Source organism: Acanthaster planci, linkage group LG10 (genome assembly GCF_054643075.1).
Source record: "Acanthaster planci isolate LZ-2023a linkage group LG10, COTS_SCS, whole genome shotgun sequence".
NCBI lineage: Eukaryota > Metazoa > Echinodermata > Asteroidea > Valvatida > Acanthasteridae > Acanthaster > Acanthaster planci.
Window position 1 is genome coordinate 6,583,059 of NC_141786.1, and position 18,484 is coordinate 6,601,542.

General features: G+C 43.7%; 1 protein-coding gene across 1 annotated transcript in view; it reads left to right on the forward strand.

Moving 5' to 3' along the window:
- The window catches only part of LOC147797712 (uncharacterized), a 29,760-nt gene extending 12,107 nt beyond the window's left edge, over nucleotides 1–17,653 (forward strand). The window contains exons 2-3 of the mRNA XM_087141925.1: nucleotides 15,543–15,683; nucleotides 17,253–17,653. Of these exons, the coding sequence (XP_086998051.1) occupies nucleotides 15,543–15,683; nucleotides 17,253–17,638 (527 nt within the window). The 3' untranslated portion in view covers nucleotides 17,639–17,653. The remainder of the gene's footprint in view (nucleotides 1–15,542; nucleotides 15,684–17,252) is intronic.
- The last annotated feature ends 831 nt before the right edge of the window (nucleotides 17,654–18,484 follow it).

Genomic DNA, 18,484 nt, shown 5'->3' on the forward strand with positions numbered 1-18,484 from the left:
GAGACATTGGTCAAAGGAATTACGATCTTTACAATGAAATATCTCGGTCCAAGCGGTATTTTCTCGGAAGTCTTTTAGCACCGAGTTGTACTTCTGGGTAAGTAGCCAACACGAATGGAGGTAGTGTCTACCGGAGAACGTCATTTTACTAAGGGCGCACGTATTGGTACCCTTAGATTTCTTTCGATACTTAATAAATTGATCGGCGGCACAATCGTCGATGATAAACAAAGTATTTACACCATCAAATATTTTTTGATAAAGTTCGATCGCCTCGTTTAATTCTAGTTTCTCTCGATCTAAATCACACAGGTAAACGTTCTCGTCGCTGTATATCCACAGTCGTTCTAAATAAGTTTTGTTCTTAAAAAGCGTCGGACAGATAATGACTATGGCTTCAAACGCGAAACGGTATCCCGTCTCTAAAAGATTTAAAATCCAGTTAGTTTTCCCCGACCCAGTTTTACCCACGATTAAGGCGCAGTGAGGATTTTTAAACATCTCGTTCTCGCTACGCTCGTAGCTCGCTCGCTCCGCTCGCTCGTTCATTTTAATAAACCAGACTTTTAAAGTTTCCTTCTTCCACCGTGAGTTGAGAATCCATCACCAGGAACACGTACATCGTTAGCGCGCCCGCTGTTTCGGCCGTTCGTGCCATCTGTGTAGAAATGTCCCCTCCTCCGCCGAGAGGTCTACCCGATCCGTGGGCAGAATTGTCGTCGGAACTTCTGATTTCGAGCCAGAGACCGTACTTGTCTTTTAGATAGTCCGCCATATCTACTCCCAACAAAGATATGTCTGAGACTAGCCAATTCTTTATCCGAATCGCCAAAGTACTTTGTAACTTCGTTCCAATGTTGATATTCAAACAGACCTTGCGAGTACAATTGATTCGGTTTACCTTCGACCGTGACGACCGTCTTTGTGATATGCGGATTATAAAATTTTTGCAGGTTCTTGATCGTCGGGTCTTTAAACAGGATCAAAGTTCCTTTTAGACTTTTAATCGTCTGATCGATGCTAATGTTCCACAGCGTGTCTGATTTGTTTACTGCTTGCTTCTTCCACGAGTGAATCCGGTCGAATAGGTAATACATCGTTTTTTTATTTTTTAGTGTTTGCGCCAAGTCTCGATTAGTAACAACTTCGTATTCTAAGGTAAGATCCGAAATTTGATATTCTGCGGCGGTATCTGACGAGTTGACCACTTTGTCGTGCCCGTTAAAAGTTAGTTGATACGTCAGAGGCTCTTTAAACCACGAAGGATAAAAAGGGGTGTGGTCCGTCAACATAGGCGTGTCTAGTGGAATCGCGTACCTGTTTTTAAAAGCGTCGGCGATTGCCTTGTCCTTACCGTCGTTTGCGGCGGCATTAGCATCGTCAGCCCCTAGACGTATCTTGGCGACGTTTTCCCTTTCCAAACCAAAGTACGCCATATTTTTAGTCTGTGACGGGGGTAACCAATTGTCCTTGAAATTGTGAAATACGTCCGCATCCCGGTAACTTACGATCTTGTTTCCCTGTAGACTCACGTTTATTTCTGAAACCAGGTTTCTCGCCACGTTGTTATAAACCGTCCTGTTGTCGTCCGAGGCGCCGTCTAGATCGAGTTTAAAAGCCAACTTTGCCGTACCAGGTACAATGACGTCGTCCGTGCCTAGGGCTGGAAATTTTACGTTCAACGTGTGACCCTCGGCTATAGTGCTCGGGTTATGCGTAATTGTTACCTCCCTCCTTTCGCCTTTGATCGCGCGAGGAACTTTAAGTCTGCGACTCGGGTTAAGCTTTTTGGTGTACATTACTTTTATATAATACTATTCTTATTTATTTTAAAAATTAAATAAAACACAACAAACGTAAAACCCGCTACAAAAAACAGGTTTTCGTATTTTTCACTTTGGGTCTCTGAGACCATATCGGCGCGAATATCACCCAGCATCTGCTGAATCTCTGTTTGATCGGTTTGAATCTCGATTAATTTGTTATTAATCTCGGTAATACTCGCTCTGCTCGTTGCTCGCTTCGTTTCACTCCGCTCGTTGCTCGCTTCGTTTCACTCCGCTCGCTATTCATTTAATTTAACCTTATTTTAAAAATGGCTAGTGCTTTAATGATGGTTGGAGGAGCGAAAGTAAACGCCTTGGCATTCACGGGCTCAAATTTTTTATTCAGCAGTTTATCAAAAAATAATGTTGACGAAGAAAGAAAGCGTCACGACCTCGCGTTTGAGCAATTGGCGCAAGCAAAACAAGAGTGGGAACAAAACCGCGTACACATGCTAGATTTTTTGAAAGAACGAATGCGACAAGAACGCGCGAGTCAGCAGACATTTGTAAACGTGGACGAAGCCTTACGAGCTTATTCGGAATTGACCGGTAAGAGTATTACCCAGTTACCGCCAGAGCCTAAATTGTCCGATTTTTACGAGCCTTCCGAAGACCAAAAAATTCGCGAGTTTGTTTGGATTATATCCGGGACAGCCTTGGTGGGGTTGTTAGCTTATCGACACTCGCTACGCTCGTAGCTCGCTTCGCTCGCTTTGCGTAACTTATTTTAAAATGGAGAGAGAATTTAAAAAACTATTTTACAGCCCGCAGGGTTACTGGCGAGGAGAAAGCGCGGTCGATCATCTCCACGAAAAGACCGCTGCGGACAAATCGGTCGTCAGAAACTGGCAAATATACTTACCCGCACCACATTACGTACCCAGACCTACAATGTTGCAATCAGAATCGGTCGAACCTAATTACGTGCATCAAATGGACGTACTTTATTTACCCTGGGACCGCGTTAAAAGAAAAACGTTTAAGTACGCTTTGACCGTGGTAGACGTGGGTTCGCGATATAAAGAAGCAGAACCGTTGACCAGTAAAACCGCCGAGCAAGTGAGTGAAGCGAGCAAGAAAATTTACGAGCGATCACCTCTGACCTGGCCCAAATTCGTAATGGTAGACTCGGGGTCTGAATTCAAAGGCGAGTTTAAAAAGTTAATGACAAAAAATAAAGTACAAATTCAAGTGGGTGAACCTGGGGTACACAGATCTCAAGGAATCGTGGAAAGGTTTAACCGTACTTTAGCTGAAAGGTTATTTGGCCACCAATACGCTCAAGAAATGATAAACGTGGGTGTGCGTAACGTGGAATGGGTAGAACGTTTGCCTCAGGTCGTGAAATCGTTAAACGAGGAAAAAACGCGGTTAATCGATGCCGTGCCTGCAGAAGCCGTCAAATCAGACCGAGTGAAACAAGAACCGAGTGCACCTGTAAGAACTACCCAAAGAGAACTTCCTCCAGACGCGGTCGTTAGGTACCTCTATTACCCGGGCGAGCAAGAGGGCGGCACCGTCAGAAGGGCAACAGATCCGATCTGGTCCGTGGACGTCTATCAAATTGAAAAGCGCACCAGTCAATTTAAACAAGTGAAAGGCAAGAGGGTCAAAACGGGTCCCACTTTGTACTATTTATTAAACGGCCCAAATAGGAGTTTCGTCAAAGAGGAACTTCAGGTAGTACCCGAGGATACTGAATTACCGAATTAGCTTGTGCCCGTAAGCTAACGTATCGATTCCGTTCGGCAGTATGTAGCGCTTTGTGTCCAACGGTGACAGACTAAGTTTATTTTGTGAAATGGTGAACACCCGATGTTTATCCGATCTAAATAATTGTTGTTTATTGAAATGAGAAACCCTGTCAAATAGGCAGCTTTTATACATCTCGTGGGTTAACCGTTTCTCGGTTACTACTTTGGAGACCCCTTTTGCCTTCTTTAAAGAAAAGTACTCGCCTCGCTCGTTGCTCGCTGCCGCTCGCTTTTGATCGACCGTCAGAATCGAATACATTTTCGGTCTGATACAAACGGCTTCTAAAATTGTTTTGCCACCAAATTCGTCTTTCATTTTACCGATGACTTTTTATTTTTGGTGCTGTAAAGCGGATGATCGGGCGGGTAATTACTAAAGTCAAATAAATTGCGCTTTTCGTTTAGGTAGCCAGTTAAATCGTCGGAGCTTCGCTCGATCTGAACTAATAGAGAATCAGTGTCCGTGTAAAGTAAGCGTACCCCCTCACCAAAATTGGCTTTCAGTTCGTTGTAATAAAAATCGTACATTAACGTTTTTGAGATATCGAGAATACTTACACCGCAATAGATTGGCTTATTTAATTTTGTTTTGGTTCGGTACATCTCCACAAACGAAAGCTCGCAATACTCAAATGGTACCGTCGATTTATAATTCGGTTTATAAGTTAATTTTTTGTATTTGTCAGCATCTTGTACGTCCCTCAGTAAATGACCGTCAATTCGATATCTGACATTTTCCATCGTCTTGCCAAAGACCGAGTTGTTCATCAATTTGAAAAAGTCTTTCTCAAAATCAGACTTGGCCAATTTGCGCAATTTCGTGTTTTTGTCAATATAGCTTTTCATCCACGGCTTTTGGCGGAAACGCAGTACCCGGTGAACTTCTTTGATCCACAACCCTAGTTTGAGATATTTTTGCAATGTGAGATAGTGAACCACGTATTTTTCTTTGGTGTTGAGAGTAGCCGCGAGTTTGTCTACCGAGACGGTACTCACTTCGCCATTACCAATTAAATCCTGTTGGTAACTCGAAAACCATTCGTTTGGTACCGACATATTTTCGGGTGCGAGTGGAAAGTCATTATGTTTGTCGTGGTGACGTTCCGGGTAATCCATAGTGATCTCAAACATGTAATCGTAGTCGTCAATTACTCGCAACTCTTGGATGTAATAGTAAGTAAATTTTTCTAAGTCTGTTTCCCAGGTAAATTCCCCAACGGGCAGATATTTGCTCATCGCCCAGCCGTATAAATTATTTGCGTCTAGGTACATGATCTGTGACTCTGGCTTATTGGGGTCGTAATCGGGTAGTTCTGGATTATTGGTCTTTGCATATCGCTTTGCACCCACACTCGAAATACCACCTCTTTTTGCCCTTTCAAAGAACAAGTGCTTGTCAATGTCTGTCAGTAGTTCCAATTGTATACCCGAATGCTTTAACAATGCATCCCACGACAGGCGCGGTGACGTATAATAGTTGGCTGGGTCAAAGCCGTAGTTCTTCTTGCAGACTTTACGGAAGTTCTCAAAAACAGCCGCTAACAATAGCACGTCCGTTTCCACGTATAGGTCGTGGTAGTCGCCTAGGTTTTTACAACCAAAGGCTTGCCATACTGTCTCCGCACGAGCGTATTTTTGCTCGGTTATCCCTCCCTGCTTCAGAGAGCTATAGAAAGCGTCTACTGGTGGGAGCCGTCTCTCTTGGAACCAATCAAAGGAGTCTATATACTCATAGGGGTAAATTCCCTTTTCCAAGAGTAAACTCGTGTTTTCTGGAAACCTTTCGCAAAGTAAGTTAAAATCATCGGGTCAACAATTTTTAACCAACCGATCTAAGGATGCCGCCATGAAATGAAAGGAGTCTAAAAATCTGAGTTGGCCAAAAGAAAACGAAATGTAATTTTCGGTATTTTTAGCGATCAACTTAATTGATTTCCCGTAAAATTTGTGAGCGCCCTGCATAATCAAGTGCGCATCGTATTTCTCCAAGTTGTGTAAGATCACCGAAATGGGTGTTTGATCGACCACTAGTCTTAACTTGAGATTACAACTGGCGTGCGCTGGGCCTCGGTACTTCCCCGTCACGTGACAATGATCTCTAACCTTTCTAAGACAAAACTTGATTTTTTCTTCTTTTGTCTCTGGTATTTTTGGAATATCACACTGGCATTGAGATTCGTTCGCATTAGCTCGATCTATCAACTTTTCGCAGATCCAACATCTATTACATTTTTCGTAAATTTTTTGTAACTTGGGTGACCAAATCAACGGCTCTTTGTTTTTAAACGTTTCGTTTATTTTTTCTTCTTCCCGAGAAAGTGACCCTACAAAATCAACAGCCGCGTCTTGACCTCTGAATGTTTTTCGGCTAGTACAAACTCCATCGCATCTGACGACCGCGTATGAGTATCCACAAGGCTTGTGAATCTGTGTTTTAACCGTGTTTGTATCGGTCGGCGGTAATTTTTCTAAAACAGACTCAAAATCGGCGTAAATGACAAAAGGCGCGTCTTGTTTATTTTTGTAATTTTTGAACTTGAGTATATGCTCACCTTTGACCGGCAACTCGACCGTACATGTAGGAACGTTTTAAGCCTTGACAATCTTCTTTGTGTCTGATTAACTTTTCTTCCGTTTGGAAATGCGACATGCAATGAAACACCAGTGTTTTTGGCCGTCGTGTTTATTGATGTCACCCGTCAACCTAGAAAAATTTTTAAACCAACAGTAGTGATTTTCGTCACCTTTGTTAAAGTAAAGTAAATTGATCGGTTCTTCTGGACGCTTGCTTTTGTAAAGAATGTAAAGACCGTCTTTTTTGGTGTAACCAAACACATTGATCGCCAAGCTATTTTGCGATTCGATACGTGGAATTTGTGAAATCGGTGTTGGAAAGCTTATGTTTGTAAAATTTAAACCATCTGATTCTGACCGGTAAGTCGAAGGCCGCTCCTTATTTATTTTATATTTTGGATTTGTTTCTAGCTGACTTTTGACTCCGTCTGAATATAATTTTAAAGCTGCTCTCAACGCCCATCGGATACATTCTTGATCTTTATTTTGGACGTTTATGATTGCTTTCTTGTCTAACAGTTCCTTAGGCAACGGAATGTAAGAAGAACCCACTGGATTATATTTAACAACGTTGATGTAAAAAGCGACAACTTTGTCAAAGATCCAACCTGAGCCTTTTTGTGTATGAGCCTCCACCTCTTTTATTTGCGCTTCGCGTTGTTCAGTGAGTGCATTTTTAACGTTGGCTTTATTCGCGACGGCATTGTTGTCGCTCGGAAAGGGGAATACGCCAAGTTCAGTTTTTTCAGGTTTTTCCAATCTAAACTGAACTTTGATATTTGTTTGCAATTTGTACGAACCAATTTCTTTCAGTTCTTCCAAAGCTTTTTTCTCGATGACAGTTTTGTAAAAATGAAAAAAGTGTATTAGGTCATATTTAAAGAAACGGGGTATCAATTCCCAATTGCGAAAATTACCCTGAAAGCGCCTGACGTTTCTAATGTCGACTTCCGCAATTTCCTCGGGCTTAGTGTAAGCTTTAATCGCATCAATAAAGTCCTGTTTGACGTATCTGTCTTTGTTTGCATAAGGAATATTATATTTTTGTACCGTTTTCAACAGCTGCCGATATGACTGACGCGAGAGATATCTAAATTGTTTTTGATTCTCTTTGATAGCGTTTATTAGTTCAAATCGTGTATGGTGTTTATTTTTAGGTGTCGGTAGCAGAATGTTATACTGTTTGACAAAATCTTCTAAAAACGCCTTCTTAAATCGATTAAAATATTTTAGTATTGGTCTGTGTAGAAGGTTGCTCATGTCTCTATTTATATATAGGTTTCTAAATTTTTTTCAATTTTTTCTATCGACTTGACATGTTTTTTATATATAGGTCATTTATTTAAGGCGGTTGTAAATATAGCGTGTTTTGCTTTGAACAGAGTCAAGGTCACGAGTTCAGACCGGAAAAGCAAGGGGAAATCCCTTTTTGTTTGTGAGTGAGTGCCAGTCACGAGTTCAGATCGGGCAAGTCGAGACTTGTTTGCGAGTGATTGCCAAGTCACGAGTTGTTTACAGCCGGGGTCAAAAGTTCAAGGTCAGTGAAGAGGAAATCCCCGGTTTTTTTTGGGTCGATGTACTACCCAGGGGTGTTGAGCATAAACGGGGTTCACGTCATTTCTGGATTTTCCCATTTTTTCCCACCAAAAAGGTTTCGACGATTTTTTGGGTCGATGTACTACCCAAGGGTTTTGAGCAAAAACCGGGTAAAAAGGGGCGTTTGATCCAGAACTGTCCCTTCCCTACTACTCAAGAGCCTCCAATGTTCCGCGGTGATAAATTATTTGAAGCTGCAATTTATTTTGCCTCAAATTGATTATCCCCGCATGCACAGGACCAGAGAACTGAACTCAGGGACAGGTGGACACTCGCATTCCAACTTTTGTGTCGATTGGCCTGAGCAGCCGTTTATTGAACTTGACACAGTTCAGGTTGTTCCCGCCCGAAGCTGGTGACGCGGAACTGCAAGCATATGTTACATTGCGTTTCAAGCAAAGTGTAGCTATTCAGCAAAAATTACAGAGATCGTTCCCGCCCGAGCCTGGTGCCGCGGAACTGCAAGTATATCTTACATTGCGTTTCAAGCAAAGTGTAGCTATTCAGCAAAAATTACAGAGATTGTTCCCGCCCGAGCCTGGTGACGCGGAACAGCAACTCATATCAGCAAAAGTACCGGTACTATGATAATCAGCAAATGTCAGCAATTGTTCCCGCCCGAGCCTGGTGACGCGGAACAGCAACTCATATCAGCAAATACATAGAGCCATCAGCAAAAAAGAATGAAAGCAATTATCATATCAGCATTTGCTTCCGCCCAAAGCACATGGAGCGGTAAATTAATACTGGAATGTACCTGCTCGGTACAAAGCCTTCGATATGCAAATTCAAACAGCAATTACAACTGGCAGAATGCAAAAATACCCAACTTCCATGAACAAATTAGCAAGGATTTACTCCAGCATACAATAACTTTGGGCTAGCCATCAAACGCTGGGATCGGACACCAATTTCCACGAGGTGCGGCCCGACTTGGGCTTACACTGGGTTGCTGGAATAATGGGCAACTAATGAGCATTTTCAACAACCACTTACACCTATTTATGTCAAACGGCAGAAATTAGTGAGTACGAAATAGCTTTTCTTAATTTGGCCCTTAATAATCTAGTGACTCCCCCAACAAAGGAAGGGATGAGGCCTTTCCTTTCGGCACATTCCCATAAGTGTCGTAAATAAGAATACAGTGCCTTTAAACTGAGGTCAATTTGCGGTCCCTGAATGAAATTCACGCCAAACGGGCTTGTTGCTGAATGAAGTCGGCAACATGACCGCCGCCAAATAGACCTCAGGTGGTGGTATTAAGGGGAGATGCAACAGGCAAACAATTTGGCGCCAAGGCTTGGTAGAAGTTGTGGAGAATGAACGAACAACTATCATCAGTCAAATGAAATTTGTCCGCATGAAATAACGCCGCGGACGATCACTGGATCTGGGGGTGCCAAATAACACCCCCATGAGAGTTTCGAAATAATGAATGAACGTACGCGTTGAGCGAACGTCGCGTACGCTCGAGGGAACTCTGCTTTAGGGCGTGAGGGTAAGTTTGGCGGGGCAGTAACTCGGAATAAAAAATGACAGTATGCGGCAGTGCTTCTCTGGTCAAATTGATGCACTGCCGTGCTAGAATACTCAGTAAATGTTTGTGTACAAGCCCCAGGTCGTTGGCGCCAAACTGCAGGATGATGACGTCAGGTAAGATCGAAACTGCCGACCACGCTTCCAACAGGAAATCGGAGAACTGGAACATCTGGAGTCTTCGCCGTCCCATCCAGTGGATATAGGCCAGCCGATTAAGACGCTCTACCCAGGGCGATGACCCCGCCACCCGAGCACACCAGCACACAGAGCTATCCCCAATGACCCACACAGTTGGCTTGGCAGGGGCCAATTCTCGCAAGAAAAATGAAAAGAAAATCGGAACAAAACACGAGCAAAGTACGTAAGCTAATACAACGTGTAGCGTTCAATGGAAAATAGCTCGGGGAATCCGAATGTAACGTCGGTAAGCCCCAGACTTCCAACGCCCTAAAATTTTAACATCATCCTCAGACACACTTGCCATAGCTGCAGACGTAGCTGCCCCTATGCGAAAAGAATGAGAGGTAAATCTGGCGTCATAAAGCCCTATAAACTCAAGGGCACGACGGAGGACCGCGACAAACTGGTAACGCGTGACAGGACGCCCATCAAAATATGACAAAAACGGGCCACGGGGGGATGTCGGGCAGGCAAGATAGGACAAAGTCGCCCGGACGGGGCACATAATGTTTTGCCGGCTATGCGCTGCTGGGATGGAAACTACATAACCATGGCCATATTGATCTGTTTTCGAGTGACGTAGGATAAGTTCGACCCTTAAAGGGGAGTCTTTGACGGTAACATCAGACCGAGACAACGGGCTAGAAGATTGGTGGGATAGGGCAGTAAATTCCCCAATTCGAAGGAACCCAAAAAACGCAAGTAAGAAAGCCACTCGGAAAAGCCGAGCCTGGAAGAGCATCAGCAATGCCATTATCCAGGCCTGGAACGTGCTGAGATCGAAAGTGGATATTGTATGTGAGACATGTCACAACGAGGCGGCGCACCAAACGCATCATTAAGTGACATTTAGACGTTTGTCTGTTGATGACACTAACTACAGCCTGATTGTCGCACCAAAAATCACACGTTTATTATGCAATGGGACAGCCCACTGCTGGACCGCTAGCACAATGGGGAACAACTTCAAGCAGGCAATAGAAAGGGACTGACTTTTTACATGTTCGGGCCACTTCCCTTGACACCAGTGCGCAGCAAGTAAGCCCCAAAACCAATTTCAGCAGAAGCATCAGTGTACATGTGCAATTGGTCACTATTGTACCATACCAAATCCGGAAACATTATCGTTCCGCTGAAATGTGACAAAAACTGTTGCCACGCCAGCAAGTCTGCTCGTGCACCTGAAGTGATGCGAATTTTGTGATGAGGTTTGGAGATACCCCTAGCTAGATCATGCAAACGACGGAGAAAGGCCCTGCCAGGTCTTACCGCCTTACAAACAAAATTGAGACGACCTAGCAGGGACTGAAGATTGCGCAGCGTGATTTTCTTCTGATCGAGCACACTCACAATCGTATTTTGTAAAGCAACTTGCTTATCAGTCGGGATTTGGATCTGTCGTGCAACCGTATCGATCGCTAAACCCAGGAAAGTGAGGTTCATAGCTGGACCTTCGGTTTTTTCTTCCGCGATGGGAACCCCAAATCGCTGACAAACTACTCTGAAAGATTGGAGGGAACGTGCGCACTCGGCATAACTAGCCCCAACGAACAGGAAATCATCCAGATAATGCACAATGTTAGGAGATTCGGCTTACGAGTACAGTACTCAAGGAAAGTACTGAACCGCTCGAACGTAACACAGGATGTAGCACAGCCCATAGGCATGCATTTATCAAAATAAAATTGGCCGTTATGGGAAAAACCAAGCAAATCAAAATCACTTGGATGGACGGGAAGTAAACGAAAGGCCGATTTAATATCCGACTTAGCCATCAGGGCACTGCGTGGTAAACCTGCGATCATAGTTATCGCCTCATCAAAACTCGTGTATGAAACGGTGGTGTCTGCGGGATCAATGAAATCATTCACCGATTTGCCGATAGGGGACGACAAATTATGGATTAACCGAAATTCACCAGGAGTCTGTTTGGGCACCAGGCCCATAGGTGAACAACGGAAATGAGGAAGAGGCTGGGACAAAAACGGGCCAGCAACGCGACCCAAAGCAACTTCACGATCAATTTTTGACTGCAGAATGTTGGGATGTTTGCGAGCAAATGCAGAATTACGAGCAGAGGTACTAACCCTGGGACCTGAATAGCCTACCCGGAAACCGTGCAAAAAACCTTCTGGCAAAAAGTGGGAGTCCTGAGTATTAGGGTGAGCCCGTAAAAAAGGGAGCATACTACTTAGTTTTACTGGGGTTGATGCCAGCTGCCGGCACCCGTGCTGAGACGCGAGACTGTGAGTTTCCCCGACAACGGGTTGCGGGGTGGCCAAATGCCCTGCAGGTGGAGCAGCGATGCGCGAAGCGACACAACGGGCGATTGCACTGACCGCGGTTGAATTCGTTACATGTAGGTTGACCAAACCCGGCGACTGGGCGCCGACCAGGCCCGAAATCGGACCAGGGGTTGGTGGCAGTGGAGGGGGCACGCTCGCGTTGCTGGTACGGACGAAAATTATGCTGGTGCGAAACGGGCGCACCAAGCAGCACCAGCCAAAGTTCGGCATCAATAGTTGCCCAAGAGCGCGACGGCACACGCGCCTGGCGCAATCGAAACTGGATGTCGTACTCGCGCCAACCATACTCCACATGTCGAAATGCTGCCGAGCGAATAGTGTCTGCGTACTTCAGTAACGAACGCGCGTGGGTAGGATGGCGCAACAAATACACAGATGCAAAAACTAGAAACGCTGACGTCCACTGCTCGATAGACGTTATACGCGGAGCCTGCTTATGGGGACGAATCTGCCAAAGTGGGGACTCATTGGACCCGATTGTAAAAAGTGTCTCGTCAAAGGAATTATCAAAGCCGGTGCCGCGCGACGACTTCAACAAGGTTCCGAATTCTACGTACTCCCCCCTCCAAATTTTGTCTTTTAGATGTTGAGGAATCGCGGCCCCGAGATCGTCACAGACGCTAGTTAATGGCATATTCGAATCGGAAAAGGAGGTAATTGACAATGTGCTTGGAGCTAAAGTTCCCGACACCACGGGCGTGAAAATGGAAGGTTGCGGGGCTAATTCAAAAGGAGTAGCAACAGGGGACTTACCCGGCTCCAAAGTTTGCGCCGAGCTCCCGCCAGGCCGACTGATGGTAGCGGGCGCTGGCGTTGCATGGGTAGCCTCAACACTCACACTGTCTGGAATCATTCCGACCGTAGCCAACGGTGTAATAGTGGTATCCGGACGGGACGATGCAAGCTGCGGTGCACTAGACCCTGCAAGGGCCGCAACCACCGACGCATCTTGACGGGAAGACTTGCGAGGCCGCCCCCGACCACGCTTCGCTCCACTCGTCGGCCCAGAATTAGCCCGCCGCTTGGAATTGGCGCGGGGCATAACTAACAAAATTGCTTTTGCAAAACAGACAGATTTTCTCTTTTCCAACCAAACGCCACGGCTGCTCAAGCAAAAGTGACCGGGAGTAACTCTCTCCAGTGCTACTACCATTTTAAGGTCACGCCAGTAACTAGTTCGAGGCATTAAATCACCTTGCCAGCAACCGCAAGATAACACTACTGACCCACTTAGTGACAAGAGCCTCCAATGTTCCGCGGTGATAAATTATTTGAAGCTGCAATTTATTTTGCCTCAAATTGATTATAGCAGTGTCACAACAGAGCTATCTCCTTTAAAAGAGATAATATGTCGTTTAAGTGAGATAATAAGTCAGAGATAATTTTTTTTTGCGTCGGCAGCAATACTGGTAATGCTTCCGTACCACACCATAGCGTTTTTGCGCAAGTATGCAGACGACGCGCTTAGTCAATGTCGATAAAGCTAGAACAACGATAAAAACAACGATTTTTCACGAAATGATTAGTTACTTAAAATAGAAGTTTACATATATTAAGAGTAGGGTGTGTTTTTCACTTGCGTGACATTTTGGAGAAATACAGACAAGTGCAAATAATTAAAATTTGATTGAAAATATGTCTTAAGTGGTATCTTTCCATATTCCATGTTCCACGAGCGTGATAACGAATTTATCTTCAAGCAAACTTGACGCGCAGGTAAAGAAAGTAAAGGGGCCAACGCCCTCTTTACATAAAAAAGATGACAAAAGATATCAAACGGCGCACAGCAAAAACAGTAACACCAATGTACCATAATTCTGCAATTTCATCAAGGGAGCATAGGAATTATTTGCATTATAACTTATTTCAATAACAACAACAAAGGGATTACACTTCGGAAAGGAAGTTGTTAGAAATGTGCGTGCATTTAAACACATGTCAGAATTGAGAATTTAAGTTTGCTTGAAGATAATACATTACATCAGTTTAAATTAAACACAACATGAAAATTGAATTTCATCGGCACCAAAAATAGTGGAATTAATTTGTTATGCCACTATTAAGCAGGCGTTTAATGTCCTGGCGATACACACTTTATATATTAAAAACACGTTCACGTCTAATCACACTGCGTGCTCAAATGCTCAATGAATTAAGTTTATAAACGCGTCAAGCATTCTTTGGTTTTACAGTGTATGAGGTAGCACAACTCGACTTCAAGTTGCAGGGGAGTAGCACGGGTGCCTTTGCGTACACATCTGCATCGCGTATGGAAGAGCTGACCATTTTTGTTGACCATTGGAAGATTTTCCCAGGAAACCTATCCACAAATTACATTCTGGATACCAACTAAATTGACCAGTGGTTTACAAATTGTTTCGCTCGAACTTGTCCGAGGTACTGATTTTTCCTACCGTATCGCGTATTCGCTTCTTCGTTGGTCTGTGTAGGCTACACGTCACAAAACACAATCGTCAACGTCTTGCTGGCACATTAAAAGTATTATGAAACACCGAAACAAATACTGTCTGGGTGAGTTTGAACCGCTGATCTTCGACTTACAAAGCGAGCATCTAAATCACCGGGCTATCTGCCAAGAGTAGTTTTGGGAAATACATAAGTTATAAAACGTTTGGAGAAACTGTACCGAGCATCATTTATTAATTAACGTGTAACCTGCATGTTTTATCATGATCTTCTGTACACATCTCAATTATGCTGATAACGAATCCAGGGTATGAAAAAAATAGCGCAAACCGGCCTCGGACCGAAGACTACTATGCTTTCAACTTGCACTGTCCTGTCCAGGAGAACTGTGCTGGTAACACGGTTGCAGACCAGTATTTACTGGTCTGCAACCGTGTTGCCAGCACAGTCTGCGCAGGTAGTAACCTGCGCAGACCACATTGCAATTTGCATGCTGTTAAATTCACTATTTAGGGGGAATTTCTTGGCTCTTGGACTGGATAATTTATAAGAATTATAAATTAATAAAGATGAAATCCACCAGCAGTGCTACTACCTTGTATTTCCAAAAGCATTGGAGGGAATGGGGTCTTGAAAAGTGTTCTGTTTTGCACTGGATTGTAGTTATCTTTTTCAAAATAACCGTGGGCTATGGGAATGTTAATAAGAATTGTCCTCTCTGGAAACACATATTTTCAAAAGTCACTAAAAACGGAAGGAAAACTGACAGATGAGGAAATATGCTTTAACTTGATATGTGTCTTGAACACCCGAAAAACCTGTATTTCCCCCCTTTTTTCGAAGCGGGTGTATTTATTACTGTCTTCTATGGCAGCTCATTCACTGTCTGAAACCTCATACGCATGTGCGTCGACTCAAAGCTGTTGCGAGGAGGACTGGCGCCTTGACATACTTTTATGACCCGAGGAGGACTGGCGCCTTGACATACTTTTATGACCCGAAGAGGACTGGCGCCTTGACATACTTTTATGACCAGAGGAGGACTGGCGCCTTGACATACTTTTATGAACGGTTGGAATTGTTTTGGTAACACACGCTGGCCAAATAGCTGTACCAGCTCTAAACGATTGCTTACTTTTGAGGATTGGACATATCTGCCATATCTCTCCAGGACTGGCCAGTTAATTCCTACAGGTGACTGCATAAAGTGGCTCTGACATTATGCAAGATTTGCAGGGAAATTTCGCTCGAGTTTAAATGATTTAAACTTTTGTGATTTCCCAGCTTTTAAATATTTTGCTTTTGTGTGAAGTATGAACAAGTCGTTTTGTGTTTGATAGGTGTCTTTTATACTTGCTCCACGGCGAAACCTCTTGGCATGAAGGATGGGGGCATCCCAGATAACCACCTTACGGCTTCGTCTGCCTTGGGAAACCAGCAAAATTACTATGGACCTCAAAGAGCGAGGCTTTATTTGCAGGGTAAGTTCTCAACAGGCCTGGACAGTACTTTTTACGGTCCAAAATTCGAAGATCGGATTGACAGAGTATAGGCCTAGACAATAATACCAGTCAAGATGGCGCCCCGTTCATTGTTACAGCTACTATCCCCTCGGTGCATAAGTATCCCCTGACTTTACATAAGGAGAGAGGTAGTTATAACAACCCTTTCTAGACAAGCACCTGGCATTCGGGCAAAGATACAAACGCTCGAAAGACTATCCATGTTATCGCAGCAAACGGATGATTTGTGGAGGAAACTAGTATCCACACCAAATAAAAAAAATAATGTTTTATGAAAATTTTGTCAGCCTATGTTCTAAAGAGTGTTCTGAAGAATAACGAATAGTGGAAACACATGTAGCTAAAGTGTTCTCAAAGATTTATATATTACCGTTCTTAGAAATAGAATTCTTACATTCAAAATTGCTTAAAAGAAAACTAAATTGGTGGGGGGTGTTGTTGGGGGAGTGGCTTAGCGTAGCGGTTCTTTCCCCGCTTTGCGAGTAAGCTTGTGAGGTTTTTTCGCAAGCTCTTGGACAAGCACTGAGCATAAAGTGCTTATTAATATACGTTGGGTAAGGGCAAACTGTTATATATAATTAACATCTCCCCAACGCAAAAAATACATCTTGAAAATAATTCAAACTCCATTAAAAACAGTGTGAACTCAAAGTTTGGAGTCCCATTGCGGGCAGCTGAAATCCCTGACACAAAAACGATGTGTTTTTGGTCCTTCAGATTTCATTTGAGTTTGAAATTTTAGCAGGTAACCGATAATTTTTTTAATTATCCGCACCAAACAAACCTATCCCCCCAAAAGTGAATGTTCCCAAGTCTTCTCAGCAGCCATTTTTCAAATGACATCCCTCACCTTTCTCGGCCTCTTCTGAAAAATTTTCGTTGACATTTTGTCAGCTTTGCAACTAGTTGAGGTCCCTGCATCTACAGAGATGATCCTGGGCTATACGTACACAATCCCAAAATTTCTTGGCCAACACAGATCCCTCCTTTCGAAAGAATATGTAGGTGTTCTTTTAAGCGCCTCAGCCTGACGGAGACGTTTCTTTGAGTTGAGACAGTGCACCATTCAGGGAATTCCGGGTTAAACATTAGTCCTTCCCCGTGTTTTGACAATGTGCTGTTTCAGCAACATCAGATTGGGTGTGTGGGTGTACCCGTTACCGCACGAGGCATTTTACATTCCAATGTCCAGTTTTGTGCAGGACTTTGTGGTATCTTATTGAGGTTTCATGGATATTACATACATGCAATTTGAGAAAAATCATGGATATTTCATTATCAAACGACTATACCCACCTTACTTCATCATAAAGTATTCTCAAACGCAGCGTAAACCAAGAAATAGCCTGAAAAGGAAAGTCAAAGCAGAGCGTTTCTGGGAAATGAACTTGAAGTGCCGTAATTAGTCTACGAATCACCGCTAGTATAAAAAGTGTGGCCTCCTTAGATCCGTTGAACTACATTGTGCACATTAAAACCCCAATTCTCAACTGATGTTGCTTTTGGTTTTGTTTGTTGAACTTCAAGTGGACGGACGCTTATGCGGTGAACGGCTTGGAATGGAGGACGGAAGTATTCCTGACTCCAGTATCACTGCCTCCAGCGTTTTCAACGAGCGAATAAACGCGTCTGGTAACTGCGAGCCTCACAACGGCCGGCTGAACTACCATGGAGTAGATTCGATTGTCGGTGGCTGGTGCCCGGCCAGGAATGACAAGGAATCCCCATGGTTTGAGGTAGATTTGGCCAAGCAACTGCAGGTAGAGGGAGTTATCATTCAGGGCAGCGTGGATCCATCGGGGATTTGGAGGGAGCGAGTGACAGCGTACCAGGTGCAGTACAGTAATGACCGAAGTACCTGGGTGTATGTGACCAATGGAGGACCTGAGACAGGGCCGCAGGTAGAGGATTAAAATGTCTGTTCTCCCAATCCTGCTTAGTATAGCAATTGTCTCGGCACAGTTCAGTTAACAAATCTAGTCATAAACAAAAACGGATTGGTTTTCCACATGAGCCTCGAATGGATTCCATTGACATCCACAAGCAATTTCCAACGTAACTTTTATTGGAATTGAGACACAGGTATAAATTTTCAACGGTAGTAAGTATGTAGTTTACACAATGCCATTTTTTGGAAGGAATCTGTTTAGGACTGCTTTGAACAAGCACAGACCTACAAATGATGACACTATCTCCAATAAGAACGTACGGTATACAAAAAAGAAACCGATTTTCCCGGTTCAACTGCAGATGGAACATACAATGAATGATTTAGGCCACTTTGTACGACCCCTTGTTGCTATTTTCATGATATAAAAACTGAAGCGCTAATGGTTGCACTACGATGTGGAGACTTCAGGGACCTTACATTTGAATATAAGCCAAGAGATTGTCCCATCTTAAAAGCAGAACATTTAAGTGATTGTCTCTTTTTTCCCTCTAGACAGAAAAAAAAGCACCTGACACGTTTGGCTGAAAGACAAAGACTTCTGTAGACACGCTATACTGTTTATAATAGGCAAGCAATAACTTTGTGTTTTTGTTTTTCTAATCTTCTTTTGTTTTTCTAATTTGTCTTCTACTTTCGCCTGCATAATGGACAGACATTTGATGGTAACGTGGACCAAACCACCCCAGTCAACAGCAGTTTTAACAAGCCCATCCAAGCTCGCTACATCCGTATCAGACCGACCAGCTACAATTCTTGGCCCTCGATGCGGGTTGAACTCTTCGGCTGCAAAGGTAAAGCCCTTTTTAAA